The sequence below is a fragment of the Lynx canadensis genome, chromosome A2, assembly GCF_007474595.2.
Source record: "Lynx canadensis isolate LIC74 chromosome A2, mLynCan4.pri.v2, whole genome shotgun sequence".
NCBI lineage: Eukaryota > Metazoa > Chordata > Mammalia > Carnivora > Felidae > Lynx > Lynx canadensis.
The window spans coordinates 3129569-3156993 of NC_044304.2; the positions used below are offsets into that span (position 1 = coordinate 3129569).

At 62.7% G+C, this 27425-nt stretch overlaps 3 protein-coding genes across 4 annotated transcripts; all 3 read right to left on the bottom strand.

The window, feature by feature from the left end:
• Positions 1–1590: 1590 nt before the first annotated feature.
• Positions 1591–8825, bottom strand: PLIN5 (perilipin 5). Of its 2 annotated transcripts, none has more exons than XM_030298487.1 (8): positions 8788–8825; positions 7927–8249; positions 7255–7450; positions 6618–6700; positions 5927–6107; positions 4454–4653; positions 2921–3037; positions 1591–2653 (listed from the first exon to the last, which is right to left on the bottom strand). In XM_030298487.1, the coding sequence occupies exons 2-8, from the start codon at positions 7999–8001 to the stop codon at positions 2123–2125; spliced, it is 1383 nt and encodes a 460-aa protein (XP_030154347.1). In that variant the 5' UTR covers positions 8002–8249; positions 8788–8825; the 3' UTR covers positions 1591–2122. The 2 variants fall into 2 exon arrangements, with proteins under 2 accessions (XP_030154347.1, XP_030154363.1); XM_030298503.1 differs by having other exon boundaries at positions 7927–8002; positions 8788–8817.
• A 372-nt stretch (positions 8826–9197) lies between these two features.
• On the bottom strand, positions 9198–12258 carry LRG1 (leucine rich alpha-2-glycoprotein 1). The gene is given in 3 exon segments (XM_030298517.2): positions 9198–10926; positions 10928–11288; positions 12202–12258. Coding segments are annotated over 3 exon segments (1065 nt in total). The 5' UTR covers positions 12255–12258; the 3' UTR covers positions 9198–10275.
• A 4347-nt stretch (positions 12259–16605) lies between these two features.
• SEMA6B (semaphorin 6B) lies at positions 16606–27133 on the bottom strand. The gene is given in 18 exon segments (XM_030298530.1): positions 16606–17374; positions 17376–18103; positions 18469–18527; positions 18636–18713; positions 19338–19484; positions 19562–19744; positions 19883–20032; positions 20257–20388; positions 20867–21084; positions 21739–21827; positions 22314–22433; positions 22780–22870; positions 23278–23379; positions 23870–23932; positions 24088–24148; positions 25709–25832; positions 25977–26126; positions 26870–27133. Coding segments are annotated over 17 exon segments (2700 nt in total). The 5' UTR covers positions 26098–26126; positions 26870–27133; the 3' UTR covers positions 16606–17140.
• Positions 27134–27425: the final 292 nt, after the last annotated feature.

Consider the following 27425-nt stretch of genomic DNA (forward strand, 5'->3'; position numbering starts at 1 on the left):
TTACCAAACAGTTGGGGAACAAAATGCGGATGTCCCCCAAACTCTGTCCTCCCAGCCAACGCTTCCCAAAGGTGGCAGGGGAGGCGGGAACCCCTGGGTGGGCCCCTCCCCTTCCCACAGGGCCGCCGCGGCACAATGATGGCGGAGAAACCCAGCGAAGACCATCAGAGTGCCCGTAAACACCGGAGTCAGGTCCCGCCCTCTGCCCACAGCCCCCCAAGCCTCTGCCCTCCCTGGGGGAGAACCTGAGTCCTCCTCCCGCCCCTGGCCCCCATCACCTCCCTGTCCTCCCCTCTTCCCTTTCTCCCCTTGACTCACTCTGCTGCAAACACACGGGCCTCCTCACTGTTCCTCCGACACACTCGGCCCGCTGCTGCCCCAGGACCTTTGCACCGGTGGTGCCCCCTGCCTGGAACGCTCCTTGGTCTCTGCTTCTATCTCACCTCCTCAGACAGGTCTTCTTGGCCCCTTCGTCCCCTGTTAAAAATATACACCCCTCCTCCTGCCCTCACACGCTCCCCATCCCTCAGCCCTGTTATGTTTTTCATCACCTACTAACACCAAGACGATTTCCGTCCGTTTCTTGTTTATCGTCTGTCTCTCCCACTGTATTGTGGGGTCCCCGAGGGCAGGATTCGTATCTGGTTTGCTCCCTGCCGGGCACAGCTCAGCAAGGGAAGGAGCTTGCCCACCCAGGCGTAGGCAAGGCTGAGACTCAACCCCAGGACCTTATCTATTGCTCCACCCACTCCCAGACTCACCTCGACCCATTATCTTTCTCTCCCCACTCTGTTCCTGTCAGACCGATTCCCCCACTGCCGTGCCTCTGCCTGAGCCCTTCCCTCCGCCAAAATGCCCTTCCTGGGTGCCACTCTGCCCATCCTCACCTGGCCTGGCCCTCCGGGAGCCCCCAGCCTCACCAGGGGAAGAGAAGGCAAGGTTGCCTGTGGCTCCAAGTGCAGGTGGAGGGGGCTTGGAGTCCCAAGAAGGTGAACTGTCAGAGCTAGGCCCCTGGGGTGGAGTGAGGGAGAGCTTCCTGGAGGCGGCGGCATTGGAGCTGGGGCTACAACATGGACGAGTCCGAGAGACGGGTGGGGGGGTGGGAGGGCACGGCCTCAGCAAAGGAGTTTGGATATTTGGTCTGAGGGTGACTGGGAGCCATGGAGGTTTCTACGCAGGGGCAGGGAAGCGAATCCGGCCGGTGGGAAGTGGTCCAACCTCCCAGAACCGCCCCTGGGCCGGGCCCTAGGGAAGCCAGGGGCCACCCTGACCTCACCACATCAGACCGCGGTTTCCTAACACCCCACCCGGCCGCAGGGGAGTCTCGGGGGCGGCTGAGAATTCGGTGAAAGGATGGGAGGGCCCCCAGGAGACTGGCCTGTGGCCCTTCCCCTACCTCGGTCTGCCCCATCCGGACCAGTGCGGCTGGAGGAGTCGCAGCATGGTGAGCCCCCGCAGGCCCGGGGAGGACTATCACTCCTTTCAAACCTTGAACCCTGGCTTGGGCCTTGCGGCCCCACACGCCTGAGGCCCCCCGCACCCTGGAACCAACACCCACCCCGACCTGAACGGAGGCCATAGGCCTTTGGACAACACAAAGCACCTTTATTCTGGAGCGTGGACCCCAAAGGGCAAACCAGTGGATGCAGCAGGCCCAGCGGACGAAGCTGGATATTCTCAGGGACTCCCCCCTCCCCCCACCCCGCCCCGTCCAGGATGTACAAGCTGGGGGGTGGAGGGAGGGTGCCTCCTTTTCCAAACCCCCAGACAGCCGCTGGGCAAACTGTTTCTTTGGGGAGTTTTGATCTGCTTTTTGGGGGGGGGGGTGCAGGGACGGGGACCACAGACAGAGGCACCCAGCTTGGGGCAAATGAGACCTGAATTGGGCTCCAGTCCCCCTGTGTCCAAGGGAAAGACTGGGGAGCGTCTGAGATCAGTGAAGCCGGTCTAGGCGTCTGAATTTAGCCCCCCACCCCCACCGCGCACCTGGGCCAAGGCCACCGCGCAGTCCGTTAGTGCATATTCATGGCCACTAGGGGGCAGCGGGGACCTGGGGGTGGTGGGGGGGGGGTGCAGGGCGACCTCCCGAGGGCCGCGTCTGCTGCCCCGTGGCCCCATCTGGTCAGAAGTCCAGCTCTGGCATCAGGGTGTGCTTGGCGCGGCTGGGGGGCGTGGGTTCCTCCTTGGAAGTGTCGCCCGGGAGGGCTGGCCCGTCCCCGTGCTCGGCTTCCCAGGCTCTCTGCTGGGCCGGCCAGTCCAGGTGAGCCCAGCGGGGGTCAGGGCCCCCCACGACCTCGTCCACCAGAGCCTCCAGGTCAGGCGGGGGCGCGGGCCGCTCCACGAGGATGGGCGCGAAGGGCCCCACCAGCCAGGGCAGCGGCACGGCCTGCACCACCAGCTCCAGGAGCTCGTCCACGCAGGCGTGGGCCCGGGCCACGCTGCCCCGGCCCTCGGCCAGGGCGGCCGCCGGCACATCGCCGAAGCAGCGGGCGTCGGCGAACGCGGACTGCAGGGCGTCCACGCTGCGCCGCACCTCGGCCACCTTCTCCTGGGCGCTGGGGGGCAGGCCCCGCACGCTGGTCTCCAGCGCGTCCAATGTGCCCTGCAGCTCCCCCATCAGACTCCGGGACAGGACCAGCGTCTCCAGCTCTGCCTGCGGGGGGAGGGGAGGGGCCTCAGCGTCCCCGACGGGCGCGCCCCCCCCCCCGCCCCCCAGGACCAGCGCCCTGCCTCAGTTTCCCCACAGGGCACCCCGTAGGACCATCCGGCCAGCTTCCCCGTGGACACTCCAAACCGCTGACCTCAGCCCTGGGTTTGAGACGGCTGGAGCCCGGCCCCACCCCTCCCCCCCTCCCCGCCACCCTGGATAGATCCAGAACGCCCCCTCGCACCCCCGCCCACCCCCTCGCCGCCACCCTACCTGGCTGCGGCGACGGCCGTTTTCTGGGGAGCGCTGGCTCCAGTCCTCCCAGAGCTCGTGCACCTTCCCAGGGCGGGCGGGGGCAGTGGGTGTGGCCCCACACTGCATGAGGTTGATCTGAGGGGACAGGGGCGGGGGGTGCAGCTGAGGATCCGGGGGCTCGGGGGAGCCAGGACCCTAGCGTGGATCTGGTCTCGATAACCACGTAGAGAACATTCTTCCCTGCAACCTTCCCCTGCTAATCCAGCCTGGCCAACCGGCCCGTTCTCTCCTCTGCTCTTGGCCAGACGCCGCCACTCGCGGTTCCCCCGTCGCTCAGACTCGCTTCGGCCACGCTGGCCGGTGGGCTGGGTGCACTCCTCCCTCCGCCCCACACCCCTGCCTGGCTCATTCCGGTGTTTCCGAGCGGACGGAAGTCTTCCCTCCCTGCCTCCTGGCTGGGCCGATGCCCCAGCGCCTGGTATGTTTTCTCATCATGACCCTCATTCCCCTACTGCGCTTTGAGCGTCCTGACGGGGCCACTGTGCCTTCGGTGCCCAGGACGGGGCAGGTATTAGAAGACAAACAGGAATTGTGGTCCATCTGTACTCGAGTATTATTCAGCCTTAAAAAGGAAGCCCGTTCTGACACCTGACCTTGAGGACATGGTGTTCAGGGATAGAAACCCACTCGGGCGCTCATCGGCGCCCTCTGGTGGCCGCTGCGGGGACGACAGCCTGGGACCCGGACGGAGCTGGGGGACCAGGTGGCGCTTGGGGGGCTGGGCCTGGGGATGAGGAAGGGGAAGGGGACCTGTGGGCGGAGCCAGCATCCCGGCTGAGGTGCCTGATGTGGGTGCGAGAAGCGGGAAGTCGAGACCTGACCCCCCCAGGTGAATGGAGGTTCAGAAGCGGGAGCAGGTTGGGGGTGTCTGACGTCATCAAGCTGAGCCAAGCGGGAGCTCCCGCGGGCCCCTGGGTGGCTCGGTGGGTTCAGCTCTGACTTCCGCTCAGGTCACGATCTCCCGGTTTGTGAGTTCGAGCCCCGCCTGGGGCTCTGCGCTGAGCGTGCAGAGCTTGCTTGGGATTCTCTCTCTCCCTCCTCCCCTCCCCTGCTCATGTTTTCTCTCTCTCAAAATAAATACAGTTAAAAAAAAAAAAGTGGGGGCTCCGTGGTCCTTTGGAGCAGGGAGGGACACACAGTGAGGGCAGAGACTTGAACCTAAAGCTGGGGTGCATCGGGATTGGTGGCAGGAAAGCAAGGGGAGGGGTGTTTTCTTTCTCTCCTGAACTACTTTACCTATAAATTCCAGCTCCTACTGGCTCTCCCCCCACTGAAGCCCCTTCCTGTCTCCCCAGGCTGAACCTCGACCCCCCTGAGCCTCCCCAGACCCATGTGCCCTCTCCGCCCCAGCCTTGGACACACCGGGCTGGAGGCAGCTGAGCCCGGCTTTGCCTCCCCCGTCAGACCAGCTCAGGACCAGGTCCCCAGCTGGCACTCGATCCACGCTCCCCGGCCCGCATCAGGGGGAGGGAGTGAACAGAAGGATCTCACCAACTCCAGTGTCTCCTGCAGCTGGGCCAGCGTGTCCTGGGCGTGGTGTTTCTTCTGCCTCAGTTTCCCCAGAGAGTGTTCATACGCCAGGTGGCGGAGCCGCGCCGACAGGGAGCCCAGGCGCACAAAATAGCCCTGTCGTCTCCTCTGCTCCTCCACGGACCCCACTTCCGGGCCCTCGGCCTCCGCTGCCAGGGCCGCTGGAGGACGGGACGGGGGGATGGGGGTCCGCATGGCCGCCCCCTCCACGTCTGCTCACCCTCCTTGTGCGTTGACGAGCCCGCGGGCTCCCAAATTTATAGTTTTCCTTTAGGGACATCAACTCATTTCCCCAAACCCTATGACGTAGGCACTGCTATTAGCCCCATTTACAGATGAGGAACACTGAGGCAAGGGGCGATGAAGCCCCCCAGTGTGCAAGAGGCCGACCTGGGATTCCAACCCAGACACTCTTAGCCCCTCTATGAAACGGTCTGTTAAGAATATACTGTGGGGAGCTGGGTGGCTCAGCTGCGTAAGCGTCCGACTCTTGACTTTGGCTCAGGTCACGATCTCATGGTTTGTGAGTTCGAGCCCCGCGTCGGGCTCTGCGCTGATGGTGAGGCGCCTGCTTGGGATTCTCTCTCTCCCTCTCTCTGCCCCTCCCCCATTCTCTCTCTCCCTCTCAAAATAAACTTTACTACACTTGATCTTAGCCAAGAGGCCAAGAAGCGATCTCTCAAAATAAACTTAAAAAAAAAAATCCTAAAAAAAAAAAAAAAAAAAGGGTATACTAGAAACGCTTGGCACACAGTAGGTGCCTCATAAATGCCTCAAAGCCTTTCTGCCGAGGAGGGAGTGCATCGACATGTTCTTCTCGCCCCCCTAAAGCAGGGGTTGAGAGAAGTCAGATCGTCTCTGGGGTCAGAAACAAGATGTAGAAAGCTGGAGAATGCTGTTTTTTTGTTTTGCTTTTTTAAGATTTTTTCTTTTTTTTTTAAGTAATCTCTACCCCCGACGTGTGGCTCGAACTTACAAACCCAAGATCAAGAGTCACATGCTCCACTGACTGAGCCAGCCTGGGGCCCTGTGACAATGGCGGGGCTACGGGAACCGTATAAAGGGGCAGATGCCGTTCAGCCCAAGTGTTTAGTTTTTGAGGACCAGCCACAAATCAGGATTTGTAGGGCAAAATCCGATTGTTAAAGGCACACGATGCACTAAAGCATTTTAAAGGCACTGCTTAGGCCAGTGTGACCATCGGAAGGGACACCAGTTTGGGACCGGGGCCCTCAAGTCTGTAATCTCGTAGGGGGTGGGGCGGGGGGCCGTGGGAATGCCCGGGGGGGCTCAGGCCTGGGCTCCAGCCCCGTGTGGTTCCTCCCGAACTGCTGTGTGGCCCTGGGCAAGTCCCGGGCTTCTCTGATCCGTAGCCTCTGGGGATGGGGAGTGGGCAGAAGGATTCGGGGCAGGGTGGGCGCGAGCCGGGCTCACCGAGCTCGTCCTCGGTCATGGGCAGGAAGTGGTCCACCAGCTCCTCCGACTTGCCCAGCACGACATCCACGGCGTGGCTCACGGAGCGCTTCAGGTCCACACTCCAGCGGCGGCTCTGCCGGGCCAGGCCCACCACGCCCGTCACACTGCTGGCCACCGTGTCCTTGGCCGAGGTCACCACCTGCTGAGAGGGGTCCCCTTCCAGGTTTGGGCTCCCTTCCCTTCCCTTCCCCCAGCTCCTTGGGGCTGGGTGCCCAGGGTCCCTGGCCCTTCCTGGCTCTGGGACTCAGTTTCCCCTCTAAAACATGGAGGAGAGTAAAAGTTCTCCCTTACAGGGTCGTTGAAGGCGTTACCAGCACCACCTGGCACATGTTAAGTGCTCAGTAAACTCGGGTGCTGTTTATTATTATTACTTTTGGGTTTTTTTTCAATTTCATTATTCTATTCTATTCTATTCTAGTCTAGTCTATTCTATTCTATTTTTAAATGTAACTTATTGTCAAATTGGCTTCCATACAACACCCAGTGCTCATCCCAACAGGTGCCCTCAATGCCTGTCACCCCTTTCCCCTCTCCCCCGCCCCGGGTACTGATTATTTTAATCTGGCTGGCGCAGTCCCGACCGGTCCGGTCCCGGAGGAGGTTACCCTGCTCCTTCCCACCCCCAGCCCCCTCTGGGTCCCCACGGCACCGTCTCCGAAGGTTGCTGGAGAAAGGGCAACTTCTCTTCCAGCTTGTCCAGACCCCTGCAGGCGAGATTGTTCACGGAGGCCACTGGAGGGGGGAGAGTCAGGGAGTGAGGGAGGGACACGTAGGGAGAGGCAGAGGGAGGCCCGGGCCACCCTGGGAGGGGCTGGGGACCCTTAGGGTGTGGGTGGGTCACCAGGCCGGGCCCCACCTGCACTTCCCTCCCCGCCTCAGCCCTGCCACCCGGCCGCTGCCAGCACCAAGGTGACTCCTCGCCCAGGGCCGGCTCAGATGCCCCAGAGAGCAGGCTCAAGGTCACGCACACTGGCTGAGAAGGAGGCGGAGGAGGTGACCCCCTTCCTGGGTCAGACGTGAGGCCAAGGGTCTTGTGCCCCCCACCCCTCTGTCAGGTTGGACCCCTCAGCTGATCACAGGAGTCCGGGGGGGACGTGGGGCTCAGGACACGCAGAGGCAAGGACAGAGAGGCAGATGGGGAGGGAGATACCTGAGGAACGTCAGGCCACGAGGGAGGGCGTCAGGACACAGAATGAGGGGGCCACAAGCAGACAGCTAAGGGTGGAGGTCCAGGAGATCAAAGGCAGGACCCGGGGACGCGGTGGCGGGGAGGGGGGGGTGCTCACGCTGGGGCTGCAGGTGACTCAGGAGCGGCTGGGCGTGGTCCAGGGCACGGGCGGTCAGGTCACACACGCAGTGCTCGGCCAGGCGGCAGGCGGAGCCCAGCAGCGGGTGCCTGTCCTTAGCGGCACTGTAAGCCTCCAAGACGGCGGTGCACGTGGTCCTGACCAGGGGCAGGGCCACCACGCGCTGCACCACGTTCTGCGGGGACGGGTGGCGTCAGAGGGGCCCGAGGGGGTGCGGGGAGCTCCGCCGCCCCCTCGGTCCGCTGCCCTTCTCTGGGCCGGGTTGAGGGGCGAGCGAGCGGGTGGGGGGGGGGGGCTGCACGCTTAGCTTGGGGCTCCGGCCTCCCCATCTGTCAAATGGGTTTCTAGAGCCGGGAGATTCAAGGAGCCGACGTGCGCGAAGCGCTTGGGACGGGGACCGGTGCAGAGCATGTGCTGTGATCGCTGTCACTCGTGCTGCTGCCCTCGAGAGTGCCGAGACGGTGGGCACAGAGACAGACCCGGGCAGAGACCCCGAGGTGGGGGAGGTGGGTCGCGTGTGCCAGCAGCCCTCCCCCGCAAGGTCCAGCAAGGATGGGCATGGGAGGGGGCCCCTGGCCCGAAACTGTCCCGGGAGGGACGGTGCCCCCGCCCCTCCCTGTGGCCCTGTCCTCGGGAGGGGCGGCCCCTCACCTGCCTGTCCTGCTCCCACAGGCTGTCTCTGGGGGCCCGCACAGGCTCATCTTCTGACATGTCGGCTGCAGACATCCTGAGGGGCAGGGCCGAGTGAGAGGGCCTCCCAGGCCTTGGGCTCTGTCCCGCTGGGCTTTGCGACCTGGGCAAAGTATTGTTCCCTCCTGGAACCTCCGTTTCCTCGAAACAGAGTTATGACAGTACCCTTCCTCGCAGCGTCGTGAGGGACACGGACACTGGATGCACAGGGCTCTGCACACACTGGGCGCACACGGAGAGCCTCTGGCAAGGTGGGGACATTGCAGGGGTTCAAAGCATGGGCTCTGGAGAGAGAAAGACTGGGGTTCACATCCCGCCGTTACCTGCTGTGTGACTTTGGGCAAGTGCCTTCCCCTCTCTGAGCTCTTTCCTCTTCCGCAAAGGAGAAGAGGCCCCTCTTACCCCTGCGCACCCCCCAGCTCCCCCTCCCCGGACAGAACTGCACAAGCAGCCCCCCGCAGGGGCGGAGGTGGTAGCTGCGGGATCCCAATAAACCTAAAGATTGACAGGGAAACTGAGGCACCCAGAGGTGAGGTCCACGCTGCTTCCAGGACCACACATCTGAGCAGGCTCAGAGTGGGGAGTTCGACCCGAGACTCCCCGCTCGCTCGAAGTTCTTCCCCTCTCCCCACCCTGTGCCCTCAGGGCCCTGGTCGCCGCTCAACTGGGTCCTGAGCTCTAGCCAACTGGGCCAAGGGTCTCGGCCACCTGCTCCAGCCCTTCACCCCCCGCCCCTGTCACGCCGCTGGATCCTCTCCCGCCCACCCGATCAGGAGCCCCCAACCTGCGGGGTCCTCCCGGACGCCCCCACGTGGCACTCACCCGGGCGCGCGCAGCCCCAGCCCCCGGACGCCGCCGCCGACCCCCGACTAGGGCTCCAGGCTCCGCCCACCGCCGGCCCCGCCCGCCTTATAGCCTCTTGGAGGGGGGGGGTGGGGCCTTCCCTACTGCCCAATGGGGAGAGGCCGTGTGGAGGCGTGGCCCGGGGGCGGGGCTCCAGCCCACCCAGCCCACCCGCCCACCTCCCGGCTCTTCCCTGGGGTCCTCGCCGGCGCTCCGCGGTTGTCATGGTAACCTGGGGGACGCTGGATGCCCCAGGATCGGACTACTTCCGTTGGCCAGGTTTGGCCACCCGTCACCCTGCCGTTGCCACGCGGACGGTGGAGGGCGATCACAGCCCCCACCCCCTCGCTGAGGAGTGACTTTGGGCAAGTCTTCAAGGCGTCTTTATTTGGAAAAATCTGCCGTGGAACTCAGCCAGGATTCAGGCCGGCCCGTTCCCTTGGATCCCCATTTTACAGATGAGCAAATTGAGGGATCCGATTCAAACCCCTCTCTGCCAGACTCCGGGCCCCTCCCTGGCTTTCGTCATCATACCTGGAATGACCACCAACGACCCTCCTTCCAGGGAGCTGAAGACACTGGGCATGTCCCCCCCGAACACCCAGGGGTCCCCCAAGTCTGACTCGGGCTCCAGCTTGCCCAGCACTGTGTCAGCAGGTGGCTCAAGGTTGCGAGTTGGGAGAACACAGCCTTCGGCTTTGCCCAGCCTGCTCAGGCCTGCCCTGGGTGGCTATCCCCCTAGGTTGTCACCGGCCAGCATGATGAATTGTTTGGAGACCTGAAGCATCCAGTTTAATTTAAACCTTCCCCGGGACACAGCTGTGGCAGGAATCCACCGGTCAAATGACACTCTGGGCAACGGTCAGGGTTTTATTTGGAGTTAAGTCCTGGATGGGGGAGGGAGAGGGGAAGCCACAGGCCATCATATCCCAACTGCAATCCCTTTAGAAGCTCTAGAAGCTTGTGTCCTGCGCCCCCAGGCCCTGGGTCTCTCCTCTTTCTTCTTTCCTTCTCCTTCCTCCTGGAGACCTAGGAAGTCAACTTGGGAGATGCTTGTGACACGGAATTCCAGTACGCCCAGTCCCTTTCCACAGTTATTTATTAACCCCTCCGTTCTGACCCCAAACTGAGTGATGCTGGCTAGAAGGCACCCCAGCCCCAGGCCCTGCATTCGGAGAGCCCCTCAAAGTGGGGGAGACAGAGCCAGACAGAGACAACCCCAGTGTGGCCAGGGCTGGGCCAGAGGGAGGCCGTGCAGGCTGGGGGCGCCTGGAGGCCCAGAGATCCGGAAAACAGGGAAAGGCTTTCTTGGGAGAGGGTACCGGGAGGCCAGAGAGCCCAAGATGTGTTTGGGGAAGCACGGGCCAGGCGGGTCCAGCCAGCAGCTCTGGAAAGCCGGGGGTGAGTTCTTTGCCAAGTAGCAGGCAGCGTGCTCCCAGGCCCGTCTCCCCAGCCCAGCCCCAGGCCTCAGTGGGACTCAGCTGCAACCAGGAGCACCCGGCCCTTCCAGGCTTCAGGCCCAGCGCAGCGCGTCGCGTTCCGAGAGAACATCTTGTCTTTATTGGCCACAAGCCACCCGTAGAGGTCTTCCAGGTTCCCATCACAGATCCAGGGGTTACCAGAGATGTCAAAGCCATCCTTCATGTCCCGGGTGGGCTGCCCCAGGGATGTCCAGGGCCCCTTAGGCGCGCCGGTAAGCAAGTTGTTGGACAGATCCAGGAAGTCCAGCTGCCGCAGACCCTGCAGGGCGCCCGCTGCCACGGTGGCCAGCTTGTTGTCATTCAGGAAAAGGTAGCGGAGGTCTGGCTGGGGTGCCAGGAGCCCCTCGCCAAGCACCTGCAGTCCGTTGCCTTCCAGATGCAGCCTTTCCAACCGCAGGGGGCCTTTCAGAAGGTCTGGGGGCAAAGCCTTCAACTGGTTATTGCTGAGGTCAAGGATGCGCAGGGAGGTGACGTTGGCCAACAGCCCCGGGGGCAGGGTCTGGAGGCGGTTTTCGGAAAGGTCCAGATGCCGCAGGGCTTTCAGGCCGAGCAGCCACGAGGACTCCAGGGCCTCCAGCGGGTTTTCCTTCAGCACCAGGGTGTGGAGAGCAGCCAAGGGCTGGAAGAGGCCGGGGGGGCAGGCGGGCCAGGCGGTTGCGGGTTAGATCCAGCACCTGAAGCAGCGGTGTGGGCAGCAGGAACTTGGGCGAGAGGCTCTCCAGCTGGTTGCTGGACAGGTGCAGTTCCTGGAGGCGAGCGGGGCCCCGGAGCGTGTCGTCTGGCAGCCGCGTGAGGTTGAAGAACTCCACCACCAGGTAGACGGTGTCGGCTGGGAAGCGGCGGGGGATTTGGGCAGGGGGGTGGCAGGAGACGGAGCTGCCGTTGACCGCATGGGACACCACGCAGGCGGCACGGTTGGGGGTGACCTCCTGGGCGGAGGCCGTAGACAGCAGCAGCAGGAGCAGCGTTCTAGAAAGCCGGGAGTCCAGGCCTCCGGGGCTGCGGGCAACGACAGAAGAGACACCCGGCTGGGTGAAAACGTCCCCAGAATCAGCCAGCCCGTTCCTGTCTGCCACCGGGGACCATGCCACCGCATTGGTCCCCGGGACGAGTGCAGTCACCTCCTGTTCCCCTCCTCGCTTCCACCCTCACCCCTCACAGCTGCTGTTCCAGAGAGAATTCGAACTCTCTGAAGACTGCGTTTCTCTGACCCATAAGTGTCACCCCTCCCCATTGCCAGCCTTGCCCCAACGGGTTGTTCATTATTTACAGTCACATGTGCTAATTCCTTCTGCTCTAGCTTGTTTTCTGGGTCATTTCTTACCTCCCCGGCTCCATATGTTGAAGGCCGGGGCAGCGAACTCCTACTTGTCCTGCAAAGCCCCGGCTCCGATGCTCCCTTGCCCGTGAAACTTTCTCCGACTTTCCCAAGTTGTCCCCTCTGGGAAACTTTCTGCCCTTTCTGCCCAGCGCCGGCCAAACAAGGTTACTTGCTGTGTCCAGCTCTATCTTGCTCCAAAGCGCTCGAGGGCAACCCAGGGCTCCCAAGGGAACCCTGAACACGGAAAGCGCGTCCAGTTTTGTGCAGATCGGAGCAGGCATTTGGCCCTGGGGTGGCGTGGTTTCCAGGCGGCACCATAATCCTCCCAGGGCTCGGCTTCTGCCCCTCGCGGTCCCTCCAGCAGGCCTCTGGTGGGGTGTTGGCCGGGAGGCGTTGGTGGACCTCCCGCTCTCTGTGCGGCCCGTGGAGCACTGCTGTAGCAAGTGTGAGTGACAGCGAGTCTGTCCACAGTTAGAGCCTGTCGCTCTGTTCCAGCCCGTGGGTCTACATCTCGCCCCGTGACCTCCGTGCATCAGATGGAACTGCCTGGAATCCAGCTCTGCCCACCATGGGCCGGGTGGGGGGATTCACCTGTGCTTTCGCTGTGGCCTCCGAGAAGACATGATGGCCTCCCTCTTTTCCATCTGGGCTCGCTCAGCCCGGTGAGGTAGCCTTATACCTGCCTGGACTGGGGGCAGGGCCGCCCGCCCCAGGGAAGTCCTCACCCACGTCCCGTTCCCGTTAGTGGCTGGACCTGAGCCAGGCAAGGGAAGGGGGGAGGTCAGAATTGCAAAATTGCTTCCTGGCAGGGGAGGGCCGTGCTCCCTTCTCCGCCTGCTTTTACCTGGTGTTTCATCCCCCTGACTCCTGCTTTTGGGGGGTGGGTACCCCCAGAGTCTCTGGGGCTGAATCCTCACTTCCCCCCACTCCAGGAATCCAGGGTCACGTTTGCAAGGCTCCGTTCCCGGGCAGGGGAGGGACAGCTCTCTAAGCAAGAGCTAGTCTTTGCAATAAATCTAAGCAACCAGGAAGTTCAATGGAAGGAACAAAGAGGACTTGTCTTGAATTCATGACATATTGTTGTTGACCTTTTTTCTAAATGAAATAATCTCTGGGTGTTTTGTTTTGTTTTGTTAATAGTAAGAGAGAGCGTGCAAGCAGGAGTGAGGGGCAGAGGGAGGAAGGGAGAGAGAGAGAGAGAGAGAGAGAGAGAGAACCCCAAGCAGGCTCCACACTCATCACAGAGCCTGACGGGGGGCTCAATCCCACAACCGTGAGAGCATGACCTGAGTCGAAGTCAAGAGTCGGACATTCAACCGACTGAGCCACCCAGGCGCCCCCAAGTGAAATAATTTCTAAAAAATAGAATTCAAAAGGGAGTGATGCCTAAAGTCTCCACAGTCTTCAAACAATGGCCTGGGAGGGACTAAATCATGCTCCGGCTCCCAGCTCTATAGAAACTTCTCTGTTTTGTGATCTTAGGCGAGCGGCTTAACTTTTCTTGGCCTCGGCTTCCACATCCGTGAAGTGGAACTCAAGTCTCCAAGGGCCCCTTCTGCTCTTTCTTTCTTCATCTGAAGGCTAATGAGCTATTTGTTTGGGGTCTCCCTCATTCCCTAATAAATGCATCCGGAAGCTACAAATGTGCCTTTGAGAACTGCTTTGGCTGCATCTCACGGGTTTGGTTACTCAGCGCTTTCATTCTTGTTGGGTTCTAAACATTCAGCGGTGATGTGTTACCTTTACATGCACCTGGACTTTGGTCACGCCTGGCCATGGCCCAGTCTCTCCACAGCCCAATCTCTGAAGAGTTTTGTCTCGAGCCGTGAGAATGAATGTGAGTTCTGTCTTGTGGGCACACAGATTCAGAGACATACGTGCAAGCTGACCGTGGCAGGCGTAAAGAAAGACGGGTGAACACCCTCATGAATACACAGATACAGATACAACACAGAGACACAGACAAAGCAGGACAGAATAACAGACCCGTTGAGATGGACACACAAAAACAGATATGCACAAAATAGACAAAGGACCCGAATAATAGTTTCCCGAGGGGGACACGCAGATGGTCAACAGGTACATGAAAGGTTCTCAGCCTCACTCATCCGCAGGGAAATGTAAATCAAAACCACAATGAGATACCGCCTCACACCTGTCAGAATGGCTATTATCAAAAAGACAGAAGGGGCGCCTGGGTGGCTTATTCGATTAAGCATCCGATTTTGGCTCAGGTCATGATCTGTGGGTTGGAGCCCCGCATTGGGCTCTGTGCTCACTGCTCGGAGCCTGGAGCCTGCCTCGGATTCCGTGTCTCCCTCTCTCTCTCTGTTCCTCCCCTGCTTGCACTCTGTCTCTCTCTCTCTCTCAAAAATAAAAAAAAACATTAAAAAACTTCTTTAAAATAAAAAAAACTAGAAACAGAGTAGAATGGCGGCTGCCTGGAGCTGGGGGTGCAGGAAATGGGGAGATGTGAGTCTAAGGGTACAAATGCATGGTTACAAGATGAATACACCCAGGAGTTGTAACGTACAGCCTGGTGACTATCATTAACGTTACTGTATTACATACTTGAAAATTGCTAAGAGAGTAGATCTTTTGTTTTTTTTTTAATTTTATTTATTTTGAGAGAGTGGGGGAGGGGCAGAGAGAGGGAGAGAGAGAATCCCAAGCAGGCTCTGCGCTGGCAGCGAAGAGCCCAACTCAGGGCTGGATTCCACGGACCTTGAGATCATGACCTGAGCTGAAGTCAAGAGTTGGACGCTTAACAGACTGAGCCACCCAGGCGCCCGGTGGGTGAGTAGATCTTAAAATTTTTTTTTTCAACGTTTTTTTATTTTTATTTTTGGGACAGAGAGAGACAGAGCATGAACGGGGGAGGGGCAGAGAGAGAGGGAGACACAGAGTCGGAAACAGGCTCCAGGCTCCGAGCCATCAGCCCAGAGCCCGACGCGGGGCTCGAACTCACGGACCGCGAGATCGTGACCCGGCTGAAGTCGGACGCTTAACCGACTGCGCCGCCCAGGCGCCCCGGGTGAGTAGATCTTAAATGGTCCCATCACACACACACACACACACACACACACACACACAGAAGTACCTGAAGTAATGGCTGTGTTAACCTTTCATGGTGCGATATTGGCGTGTATCGAACATCTGAAACTTACACAACGTTGTAGGTCAAACCTCTCACGCGTTCAGGAGAAGCATGTCCTCCCGGTGTTTTGCATTTGTTTACTAGGCTAGCCAGATCTGTCTCGACCACTGCTCCACCCCCAGAGCCCAGCACACAGTAGGTGCTTCATCGGAAGCGGGCGGGAAGGAAGGGGTGTGAACCCTAAAGGCAAAATGCTACAGAGATCTCTCAACGTGCAATCAGAGCCCGCCCCTGCTTCAAAGCCTCCGGTGGTTCCCTGTCCCACTTAAACTCCATCGGGCTGGGGGGAGGAGGATGGGGAGTTAATGTGTAACGGAGGCAGGGTTTTAGTTTGGAAAAGATGAGAAAGTTCTGGAGATGGATGGTGGGGATGGGTGCCCAACAGTGTGAACGGACCTCATGCCACTGACCTGTGCACTTAAAAAAAATCTATTTTTAATGTTTACTTTTGAGAGAGAGAGAGAGACAGAGCATAAGCAGGGGAGGGGCGGAGAGAGAGGGAGACACAGAATCCCAAGCAGGCTCCAGGCTCCGAGCTGCCAGCACGGAGCCCGGCGCGGGGCTCGAACCCACGGACCTTGAGATCATGACCGGAGGCCAAGTCAGATGCTTAACCAACTGAGCCACCTGGTCGCCCCCGAACTGTGCACTTTAAAACACTTCCCATGGTGCATTTGAATTCATGTGGATTTATGTGGATTTTGCCACAATAAAAACATTTTTTTACGCTCCTGATCTGTGGGGCCCTGCCTGCCCCGAGCCCTGGCCCTCCTCTCCCTCCTGATCTGCACCTGCTCCTGCCGCCTCCCCTCCCCGGGGCCGCTGTGGCCACCTTGCCCCCTCCTCCAAGCGTGTTCCCACGTCCCCCACACTGTTCCCTCTGCCCGCACGCCTCCGCATAGCTGCTTTCTCACTCAGCACATCTCAGCTCAAGGGTCACCTCGACAGGCCCTCCTTGGCCACCCCCACACCCTCACCCTCTACCTAGCACATTACCTGGCCTTTTCCCCACTGCACACATCACTCCTTCAAATCCAGTCCTAATTTGCAAGTACAGGACCGGTCTCCCCAACTAGGCTACGAACTCCATGAGGACAGGGATCTTTGTCCCCGACGGTGCCTGGCATATAGCAGGTGCACAGTAAATATCTGCTCAAGAACCAATCGGGAACCGGCCCCATCCAGAGGAAGATGCCCCCCCATTTCCACACCCAGCTCCCCAGAATTCTGCTTGCCACCACGAGTGACACAGGGGCTCCCAGCTGGCCCCCGGGGGCAACACCGTGGTCCAGGTCCCGCCCCCAGGAGACAGAGCAGAGCCAGAGCCTTGGGGGGCCGGTGGTTGTAAACAGTTTTATTGATGGGGAGGGGGTTGGGGGAGGCAAAGTCCAGAGAGGGTCCAGGACTCAGCTGGCCACTCAGCTGGCATGCATGGTCAGCTGGAGATCGAGGGGGAGGTCACGAGGGGACGGGTGGCATGGGACCCTCTGACCACCCTGGGGCCGTATTTACAGTGGGGCCCGCCCGCCTTCCCCGCCCCCGGACCACCAAGCCCTTTGGACAGCTGCTGCCAATGTGACTTCCGGGCAGGCCCTCCCGGCCCCCCTGCCCGAAACCCCTGCTTGTCTCCCCTCAAAGTCCTAACCGGCACCTTGGAGGCCCCCCGGCCTTCTGGAAGCCCCGGCGCCGGCTCAGCCAACGCCCAGGCCGCTGGGGCCACCGCCTCGCACACGGACACGTACACGGCACGCGCGGCCCGCCCCGACACACACACACACACACACACACACACACACACACACGCCGGCAGCAGCCCTCGTGGGCGCACGCACGCGCGCACACACACACGTCCCTCCCCTTCCTGGCCCCTTGCACACGAATACGGCATGCACACGCGCACGCACACCCACACACGCCAGGAACCTGGGTTGAGGAGGGGCGTGGGGGGTGGGGCTGGGGGTGGGGAGCTCGGGTCGCAGACGCGGCCCCTCCCCATCCCACCGCCTCCAAGCGTTCCCGCCCCGCGTCCCCCTCCCCCCCCTCCCCCGGCTGACACCCCAAGAACGGAGTTGTGCAATTGGATAGAAATCTGCAAAAGAAACGCCAACTGGAAAACAAACCCAAATCCACGCGCAGAAGGTCAACCTCAAATCCGTAGCACATTCCTCCCGCCCCCACCCCCGCCCCCACCGCCGCCTCAGTGTCCCGCGGCCCCGGGCGGGGCGGGGCGGGGGCGCCGAGCTCGTTGTGCTTCCGTGCGGCCGAGGGGGCCCCCCACGCGGGGCGGGGCGGGGCGGGGGTCGTGAGCACTTGGGCCGGCCCTCTCGCTCCTGGTTCCCGTGGCTGGCACCGCCGAGGCGTCGGGGCCCCGGCCTAGGGCACGGGGGGCGCAGTCCTGTCCGTGCCCCCGTAGGAGAGGAGGTGGGCCAAGTCCGTGCCGGGCCGCGCGTGGCGGCCGCGGTGGCGGTCGCCCGGCCGGCCCTCGCCGCTGTTGAACGTGTGCGTGCGGCGCAGGGCGGCGGCCGGCGGGCCGTGGGGGCCGGGCCTCCGCAGGCTGCCCGTGGGCGGCGGGCTCCAGGGCCGCGGGAGGCCGTCGGCGGCGGCGGCGGAGGGGGCCGGGTTCCGAGGGCCCGGTGGGCGCCGACACGACGCGCCGGCGGTCCGGGCTGGCGTGCGGGGTCAGCGGGAAGTCGCCGTGCGCCGCGCGGCCGGGCCGGGCGTAGAGGCGCGCGTCGGGGCCCGGCTCTCCGGGCACGGGGGGCGCGGGGGGCGCGGGCGGCGGCTCGGGGGCGCGGGCCGGCGCCAGCAGCAGCAGGGAGGAGGACGCGGACGCCGAGAGCAGCGGGTGGCCGTGCTCCCAGGCGCGCGCGCCCAGGGCGTGGGGGTGCGGGGCGGGCAGGCGCTTCTGCGGCAGCGGCGTCTGCTCGGGCGTGGGCAGCAGCCCCGAGTCCAGGTCGTGGGGGCCGCCCTGCAGCAGCGTGGCCTTGGCCCAGCCGTTCTGCATCAGGGGCGCCAGCAGGGCCTCGGGGGGCCCCCCGGCGCCGCCGCCCCCGCCGCCCCCGCCGCCGCCGCCGCCGCCGCCGCACCGGCCCCCGGCCGCCCTGCGCTCGCCCAGCCGGCTCACGCTCAGCACGGCCTCGCCGCCGCCGTGCGCCAGGATGGCCTCCTTGTCCTTGCGGCGCGCCAGCTCGCGCCGCTCGCGGAGACCCACGTACCAGCCCACGCTGAAGCCGGACACGACGGCGCCCACCACGAAGGCTGCCACGGACGACGTCACCAGCAGGTTCACCGACACCAGCCCGGCGCGCTCCTCCGCCAGGCTGGCCCGCAGGAGTCCTGGCCGGGGAGGGCGGGCGGGGCCGCGTGAGCCGGGGCGGCGGGGACGCTGGGGTCCCCCGCCCCGCCGGCCCCGCTGGCCCCGCTGGCCCCCGCCGGCCGTCCGCCCTCCGCCAGTGAGTCCGGCCGGCCGCTCGGTGGCACCTCTGTGGCCCTCTGTCCGCTGGGGTCCGTGTGTCCTCTCCGAGTCTGTGTGTCTGTCTCTTGGCCTCTCTCTCTGTGTCCCTCCCCCGCCACCCCTGCTGGAAGTGAGGCCCCCCGCCCCTCCCATGCCCTGACGGAGGCCAGCACCCGCCCCCAACACACACGCACGCGCGCACACACACACACCCACGCGCACACGCGCGGGCGCGCACTCCACTTACCTGTACAGTCCCCTAAGCCTGAGGTGCTGGCCCCAGACACGTCCTGCTCAAAGGTGCCTCTGACGGGGAGGTGGGGGGCGAGAGGGGCAGTCAGCAGAAACCTCTCTCAGAGCCTGATGGTCAGAGGGGGGGGCAGACCCCCTCCCCCACCCCCTGCCCCCCAGTACCTGGTGCCGGGGCTGAGGAAGACACAGGAACCATCAGGGGCCCACCCACAGTAGGGGTCCTGACTGCCAATACAGTTCCTAGAGCAGACGGTGACCCATCAACCACAGTCCCTTACGAGGCACCTTTCAGTGTCAATTCCAGGGGTGCTTGTGACAAATCGGCAGCTACTATCCCCCTCACCCCCCCTTAGAGATGAGGCTCGGGACAGCGGGCTCAGGAAAGGGTTTCGCCGCGTTGAGGGGCTCACACTGAGACTAGGGGGGGTCTCAGCCTGCACACCTGCTCCTGCCACCCACTTTAAAGGCGGGGAGACAGCTGCCTCCCCGGGCCCCAGCTTCTTCCGCACCTGCTGCTCTTAAAGATGTCAGCCAGGTCTCACGCCTTCCTCTGCCCGCAACCCTCCAGGGCTCCCCCCTCGGTAAAGCCCAGGTCTTCCCTGCCCTCCCTGCTTCCCTCTCTTCCCCTTGCTCACTCTTGCTCCAGTCAATCTGGCCTCCTTGCTGTTCTTCCAACATACCAGGCCCGATCCTGCCCCGGGGCCTTTGCACGGGCGGTGACCCCTGCCTGGCTCATTCTTCAATAAGCCAGGAGGCTGCCGGGCCCCGGACTTGCATTGGACTTCCCCCACTTCCCGTGCTCATTGCCCCTTGCTTCCCCCCCACCCCGGGTCCCCTCCGCAGCCCGCCCCAGGGGGCACTCACTTCATGCACCCTGAGTACTGCTGGCAGCGGGCCACGGGCACGCGGACCACGCAGCGGGGGAAGGCTGCCAGCAGGCCACCCGAGGCCGGGTCCAGCTCCAGACTCAACAGCCGCCGCCCCGCCTCACCGCTGCTGAACCGTCCACACCTAGGGGTGAGCGGGTTGGTAAGAGTCAAGGGCGCGCCCCGCCGCCCCGCCCGCCGGGCCACCTCTGTGCACTCCACCTGTCCGGCCGGTAGGTCTCGAACTCCTCTAGGAAGACACTGGGCCCGGCGGTGCCTGAGGCGCTGGTGTTGGGCCAGATGAGGAACTTGAGGACGGTGCCCACCTCGGAACCCAGGAAGACGACGGTGTGGTTGCCCCAGGGGCCGGCGCCCACGTCCACAGCCACTCGCGTCAGCTGGTGCCTGGGGCCAGGGCGGGCAGGGGTCAGGCGTGACGAGACCGCACCCGGGCCAGGCAAGGCAGACGCGGGGGCGGTGACGTGGGTGTGTATCCGGGACAGACAGACCACCCCGCCGCCCCCGCCACGCATGGGGACTGACCGCATTAGGGTCCGCACGATCCAGGGCGCGTGGCCCAGAGAGGGCACCGCTTCGTCCATCAGGGGGTGGGTCTTGACAAAGTTGAGGATCTCATCGGGGAAGGCGCTAGAGGCGTTGTACTGCATGCCGGGAGCCGCGCAGCACCCAGGTCTAGGTGGGGAGGAAGCGGTGGACTTGAACATCCCCACCCAGGGGCTCTGATTTGCCAGGGGGACCTGCCGCCCTGCCCAAACGGCCTCAGCTTTCTGCATCTGTATAATGGGTACAGCTGAACTCAGCCACAGATGACCACCTGGAAGTCCCAGCCCTCGGTCCCCGGGGTCAGGACCCCCACCCGGGCACCCGTTTCGGGATCCGGGGGGGGGGGCTCTTACCGGGGCCGTGGCACCTGGTCCTCCGGCACGGGGGTCCAGATGGACTCGGGGGACTTCTGCTCACGGAAGCGGCCTTCAAACACGGCAGCCACCTGCGTCATGTCGAAGGCGCAGACAGCCGAGCCGGGGATGCTGGGAGAGTTAGGCGAAAGGGAGCGGTGAGCCCGACGGAGGGCAGGGCCTTGGACGCGTGTGGGAGAGAGTCTTTGTCCCTGTGAGGCTGTCGGATGTCCAGTCCCCTGGGCCGGAGATGCCCCCACCCAACCCGGTCGCTCTGCTTCCTGAACAGGGCTCCTCTGTGGCCTTGCCTCTCTTTTGCTCCTCACTCTCCCATGGCTCCCTAGAGCTCTCAGGGTATAGTCCACTCTTCTCCCAGTGGCTCGTCACCTCTCTGCCCTCATATCCTCTACCGTCGCCCTCGCTTGCTCCTCTGCAGCCACAGGGGCTTCCTTTCCATTGGTGAAACCTACCAAACTCACTGCTGCCTCGGGGCCTTTGCACATGTCATTCCTCCAACTTGGAATGGACCCGGGAAATACATGACGAATGCGGGACCCCTCCGCTCACGTCCACCCAGTGCCCCAGTTTGCTCCCATCGGGGTCCTCTGACCTGTTGCTGGGGGTGGAGAAGACAGCAAGGACCACCGGCCGGCCCCCCAGGCTGACCACGCCCGTGACAGCCTGCAGCACGTTGAAGTAGAAATGGGAGTCGCCAGGCACGGAGCAGTTGAGCCGCGCCTTCAGGAAGGACGTCCACTGCTTCTCCAGCACCCGGGGGGAGCCCCCCACGTCATTCTTGCACACCCGGGCCACTCGGGACACCACCACCTGGGGCAACAGCAGACAGACGGGGGGGGGGGGGTCTGAGCCCTGTGTCCGGGAAGGCCCGCCCGCGGGCCGCGCTGGCCGTCAGCCAGGCCACGACGGAGGAGTGTGGCCCTGAGGGATCCCAGTCGCCACACCCCTCTGAGCAACGCGTTCCCCAGCGGAAACGGGGGGACGTCAGCGATGATCGTCACGGCCCTGAACCTCGTCTGTTTACGGATCGCCCACTACGGGCCAGGGACTTCATCCGTGGATGGACGGATGGACGGATGGGTAGAGACGAATGGGCGGGAGGGTGCGTCGGTGGGTGGGGGGATGAAAAGATGCGTGGTTGGATGATGTTGAGTTGGTGGGTGGGCAGAGGAGTGGGCAGCGGGTAGAGGATGGACAGAGGGTTGGGGGACGGGGCGGGGGGACAGGCCAAGAGCGACAGCACTAGGACTGGAAGCCAGAAGTGTCCCCTGCCCTCAAACCCATGAACCGCGCCCGTGAGTGGAGGGTCTTGAGGACTGGAGGTAGAGGGCGGACCCTCTCGCCCCAGGTGGAGATTCGTGGGTCCCCCTCTGCTCCCCGCTGCCCCTGACCAGAGCCCCTCAGCTCCAGGCCCCACTGCAAGGGCCTCTCAGTGGGAGGGTGGGGGTGAGGATCGGACCTTACCTTCTCCAGATAGTTAAACTCCATCGCGATCTCCCGGAAGAAGAAATAGATGTGGCTGCCCCACTCCACCGCATGGACAAAGTAGGGCTCTGTAGGAGAGGAGGGGTCAGAACCCAGCCCCTGATACGAGAAATGGTGTCTCTGGGGCTGTGAACACATCAGCTGGGGTGACTGCTTTTATGGTGAAGGGGGGGACATTCGCTGATTACCCAGGCAAAATAAAATAGACTCAAAGAATTTTCGGGGAGGGGGGCGGTGTGGGGTGTCAGAATCCTAAAATCACTGTGTCTACCCTCCCCAAACAGCAATGTCTACTATTTTGGTCACCTTCCGCCCTAACGTGTTGAAGAGCTAAGCTCCTGCTATCACCCTCTTGTGACTCCTACTTCAGGCTTCTAAGCTACCCGCTTCCAGCAATTTCTGCTTTAGCTCCAACGCAAATCTTTCCTCTGGCTTTCTCCTCAAAGGGGCCAGTGAGTTGCAAAGATGAAATAGGAGCCCCCCCCCCCCCGCCTCCCTCCGTCTCTGCTGGGACTCTTATTCTGGTGGGGGGATTTGATGAATGCCTACCCCACCTTTGAACCACTTGGAGTCGTGTTTCACGGTACGCAGGGTGGGCCGGTCCCCCAGGCTGCGGTAGATGACGGCATCGATGGCTAGGAAGTCAGTAACGGTGGCCGTGAAGAGCGTCCCTTCTGGACGGGCGTGAGTGGGGGGAAGCAGGTGAGAAATTAGATCATAGAGGCCAGAGGTGGGGGGGTCCGTACTTGATCGTCCAAGACTGAGCCCGGAGCCCAGGGGAGCTCTGTCCCTAGGCTGAGCCCTGACCCCATCGAAGCCCGAACCCAGGCTGATCTCCAACCCCCCAGCTGAGCCCCGACCTTGGCTGAGTCCTGACTGTGGCTGAGATTCTACCCGCGTCCCAGCTGGACAGATGGTCTCCCAGCCGCCTTCATAATAACCCGACTCCAAGAGTGGAAAATGCCACACGGTGCTCAGGGCTGGGGTCCCATCAGACGGTCAGAGTTGGGGGACACTCACCAGAGAAGAGGGCAACGTTGGCATGTTTGGGATCGTATGGGCAACGGGCCATGCCGCTGATATTGTCCCCCAGGGGCTGCAGTGTGTCCATCTGCAGGGGGGGCCGGGGCCTGAGTAACAGAGCTCCTGGCCACACCCGGCAGCTCCGTCCCCACCCCCCGCCCCCGCCCCAGGGAATCGTGGCTCTACCCTGGATGCTGTGTGATTTGCTCACTTAGCCCCTCTAGGGCTTAGTTTACTGATCTGTGAACGGGTCTAAGAGTCAATCCTAGTTAATCCTATAACTGGCTTGTAGCTTAAGCAGCTATGGCTTCCCTGATCTCCTTTGGAAGCCTCCTCTGGAGCTCCCGTTGAGGGGCCGAGGAGGGCTTATCCAGCAAGACTTCCCGAAGGAGGTGATGTGGCCTGAGGCTAGAGTAGGGCCAGTAGAGGGCAGGTGAGCGAAGACCAGGAGGTTGGGGCCTGGGGCAGGCAGGGCTTCGAAGGGCGGAGACTCACGCTGTAGTTGGCACACACGGGGTTGAAGGCATTGGAACCGCACACGAAGAGCGTGGATTCGTCGCGAAGTAGCAGCACCTTTACAAAATTCCGACACTCGCCCTGGGATGGGGCGGGAAGAGAGAAGCCGTGGTGGGCGTGGTCACGGGTGTGGGCGTGCCCAGTGCAGGGGCCGGGGCAGAGCAGAGCAGATCTGGGAGCGTGCGGGGCGGGGCCGGGCTGTGGGCGTGCCCAGTGCAGGGGGCGGGGGCAGGGCAGAGCAGATCTGGGAGGGGGCGGAGCGGGGCCGGGCTGTGGGCGTGCCCAGTGCAGGGGGCGGGGGCAGGGCAGAGCCGATCTGGGAGGGGGCGGAGCGGGGCCGGGCTGTGGGCGTGCCCAGTGCAGGGGGCGGGGCAGGGCAGAGCAGATCTGGGAGGGGGCGGGGCGGGGGTGTGGGCGTGACCAGGACTGAGGACATTATGGGGGCGTAGCCAGGCTCTGGGCGGAGCCGTGGCCACACGAGGGTGCTGGCCTGGGGTGAAGGCAGAGGAAGACTTGCCCCGGGCTGGGCGGGGTCGGGGAGCGGCTGGGGGCGTGGCCAGGGTCCACTCACCTCCTGCTTGCCCTTCATCCGACACACGTTGATGTCACTGGGGTTGGAGCGCCAGGTCAGTTTCTGAGGGCACAGGGAGTGGTGAGGGATCCCCGCAGCCCTAGGAACCCCCGCGGGGCCGCGCCCAATTCTTGCTCCCCAGCACCGTGTCAGGCCCCACCCCCCGAGCAGAAGCCTCAAGTGCGCCCCCACCTCTCCCACCTGTGTCCCCTCCTCACCCGCTGGTACCGCAGCTCCGTGGTCGTGGGGGGCTCCAGCTCCACCCGGTACAGGTTGTCCCTGGGGGGGGGGGCGGGGAAGGTATAGTTGGTGAGCAAGGGAGCCTCCAGCCCCTGCCCCCACTCTCCGTTCTCCCTGGGGCAGAAGTCGTATCCAACACCGAACACGCAGGGGTGTGCCAGAGCCTCAGCCCCAAGCAACTGCAACACCGAACGAGCCGTCGTGTGCTTGCGCCGGCACCACATGCCTCCTCGTCCCCTAAAGCGACCCACAGGTTCCAGCACGCCCCACGTACCTTGACATAGGCCACCTGACGTTCACACGCCCCTCTGCCCTAGGGGGCTACACGCAACGTGATGAACTGTCCAAAGCCCTTTCATCGGGTGCCCTCTCGGCACCTCTCAGTCTCCCCCAGGCTCTTCCCCTCCCCCCCATGCCGCAGAAACTGCCCTGGTCAAGGTCACTGGCGACCTCGTGCGAAGTCCAGCAGTCACATGGTCTCTATTCCTCCCCCTAGCCCGCAGTGTCTGGCCCGTCCCCCCTCCGGCTGGGAGCGCCTCAGGGACCTGGCTTTCCTCCCATCTCTCCAGTCCCCTCCGTCTCCCACCCCTTCCCGGGTGCGCAGGCTGGGTCCTCCGGCCTCTTCTCCAGGGCAGCCTCGTCCTCTCTCAGCACTGGAACCGCGTCTCAGCCCCACCACACGCACGGTCCTCTCTCTAGCCCGACCTCCCCTGAGCTCCAGACTCGGGGTCCGGCTCATCCTGGAGTCTCCGTGCGGCGGGCTCCCGGGCGTCTCACACTCAGCTTGGCCACGCTGCACCCGGCTGTCCCCCACACCTGCTCCTCATCTTGGCTGAGGCTGCTCATTGCTTCCAAGGACGAAGGCCACAACTTAGGAGTCACCCTCAACACACATCAGCCAATACTATGTGCTCTGCCTTTAACGTCTATCAAGAATTTACCCACTTCTCATGCCCTCCGCGGCCACCACCCTAGTTTATCCTGAACCAGTGCAGTAGCCTTGCCTTGGTGCCCCTGCTCCTGCCCTCCGTCCGTCCTCCCCTCAGCCATCACCAGAAGGTGCCTGTGGGCACCTGGGTCAGGTCCTGCCTTCCTCTGCCCACAGCCCTCCAGGCTCCCTTCTCACTCCGTCCCCTCCCTGCCCTTCCCTCCTCACCCTCTCCCAGTTTGCTCACTCTGCTCCAGTCAGTTGGGCCTCCTCAATGTTCCTCCAACACACCGGGCCGGATCCTGCCCCAGGGCCTTTGCACAGACTATGCTCTCTACCCAGATTTCTCCCTCCCCCTCGAGATGTCCCCAAGCCTGGGGACCCCACTCAGGTCTCAACTCAAATGTCACCCTCCCAGAGAAGCCCTCGTGCCCCACACCGGCACCCTCTGTAGAAACCCAGTGAGTTTTGACCAAAGAGCTGTCCCCACCGGGGGCAAACCGGGCTGTACCCACAAGAGAGTTCAGTCAGCACCCTTTATAAAATCACACCCCAAGGGCACAAATCTGTACTCCAGCCAACGACCTGCCCCATCATGCAAACCTCCCCCAAATGCTATCACCTGCTCTCCACGCCTCACCCTGCACGCTCTGCCCGACAATCCCTCATACCTGTCCCCGATGAACAGCGTCCTGTTGACCCGCAGGACCCGCTGGATGTTGAGGTCGTCAGTACCCTCTGCTGGGGTCAGGCGTCCTGGCCCGCCGCCCACGAACACGGGGTAGTGGTTCAGGTCTGGGGGAGGGGTTGGGGAGGGGTGTGATCCCGGGCCGGGATGAGCCTGGCCTGGTGAGCCCCTGAGGAAAGTGGGCCGCAGACCCAGCTGGGAAGCAAGACCCTCCCTCGCGACTCCCCCTCCCCTGGGACCCCCCCACTCACAGTCCCTGGGGGCCACGCTGAGCGGCGGCGGCTCCTCGGGGAAGAGGCCATTAGCTTCCCCCAGTAGCAGCAGTAGGAGCAGTGGGGCCGGGCGAGGAGGGGGCGCTCGCGGGGTCCGCATGGCGAGGTCGGGGTGACGAGAAGCGACACCTGAGAGCGAAGGGCCTGGCGGTGAGCGGCGCGACCTGCAGTCCCGCCCACCGCCGAGAGATGGCGCACACGAGCCGCAGCGGCCTGGCCCTTCAAGCAGCCAAAAATTTCCCCATCGAGGGGGGACAATGGCAAAAAAACACCCCCAACCACGGCAATAACGGTGATGCCCGCACTTCAGTCTAATTATCAGAAAAACTTTCCGGCCACGGCGCAGTGAAAGCTCAGGAAACGGTTTCCAACAACTTCGTAGTGACAACGTTTAAATAACTTTTGAACAAAGGGGGTTTTCAATCACTGTAAAACGCTGAATGGTCACGATAGACAGCAACACTTCAAGACACGTATTTAAATAATTCAGCCTCAAAACATATATTCAAGAATCCTTCGAATTAAAACACAACATTCGTAAAATGAAAGGCTCAAACAACCACCACCACCACCACCAACGACCCTCAAAGTCTCTTGGAATTTTATAAACCGCCATCTGGGAATTGCCACACTAGAATCGCAGAATATGCCAGCTGGCCTGGGACCTCAGAGGCCCCCCGTTAGTCTGACTTCCTTCCCAAGTCCGGCCTTTCTGGCCTCTGCTGGAATACCTCTGTGACAGGCACCTCACTACCTCTTAAGGGAGCTGGCGTCACCCTCCCGTTGAAGATAATTTGAAGAACCTTCCCGGTGTGTAGAGTGGAGACTTCCCCTCACGTAACGATCAGTTGATGGAAGTGAGCAGAACTCACCCTCTGGAACCCAGCCCGCCACACCCCTACCCGCAGGGGTGCAGTCCGGACGTCCTGAGTAAGAAACCTGCAGCCTCGTCCTTCCGGGAAGCCTCGGGCAAGCCCCGTGCCTCAGTTTCCCCGTCTGAGCAGCAGGGACATCGGCACACGGTGTCCTGGCCTCAGAGCTCCAGGTTTCTGAACCCCTGGAGGTGAAGGTGGTGTGGGAACTTTGGCCCTGGAGTCCCTGCCTCTGAGGATTTGGGGCCAAAAAACAGGAAGGCCTTGCGTGGACCAGCGTGGCTTCCTCTCCATGACCCTGGGCTTCCGGGATTTGTGACTCAGCAGACGCCCGGATCCCACATGTTCGTGGAACATGGTTCTGCTTCCTTAAGAGCTTCCTTCCCTGGCCCCTCCCCTGCTCCGGAGCCACCCATGGCTCCCAGTGACCCCGATCTAGGCCCCGGGCCACGGCCACCGCAGAGCAGTCAAGACCCACAGTGCGGCCGCCGGCCTGCTCTTGCCCGACGAACCCTCCTGCTGCTGGACCCCTGACCTCCTCCCCGACACCTGCCTG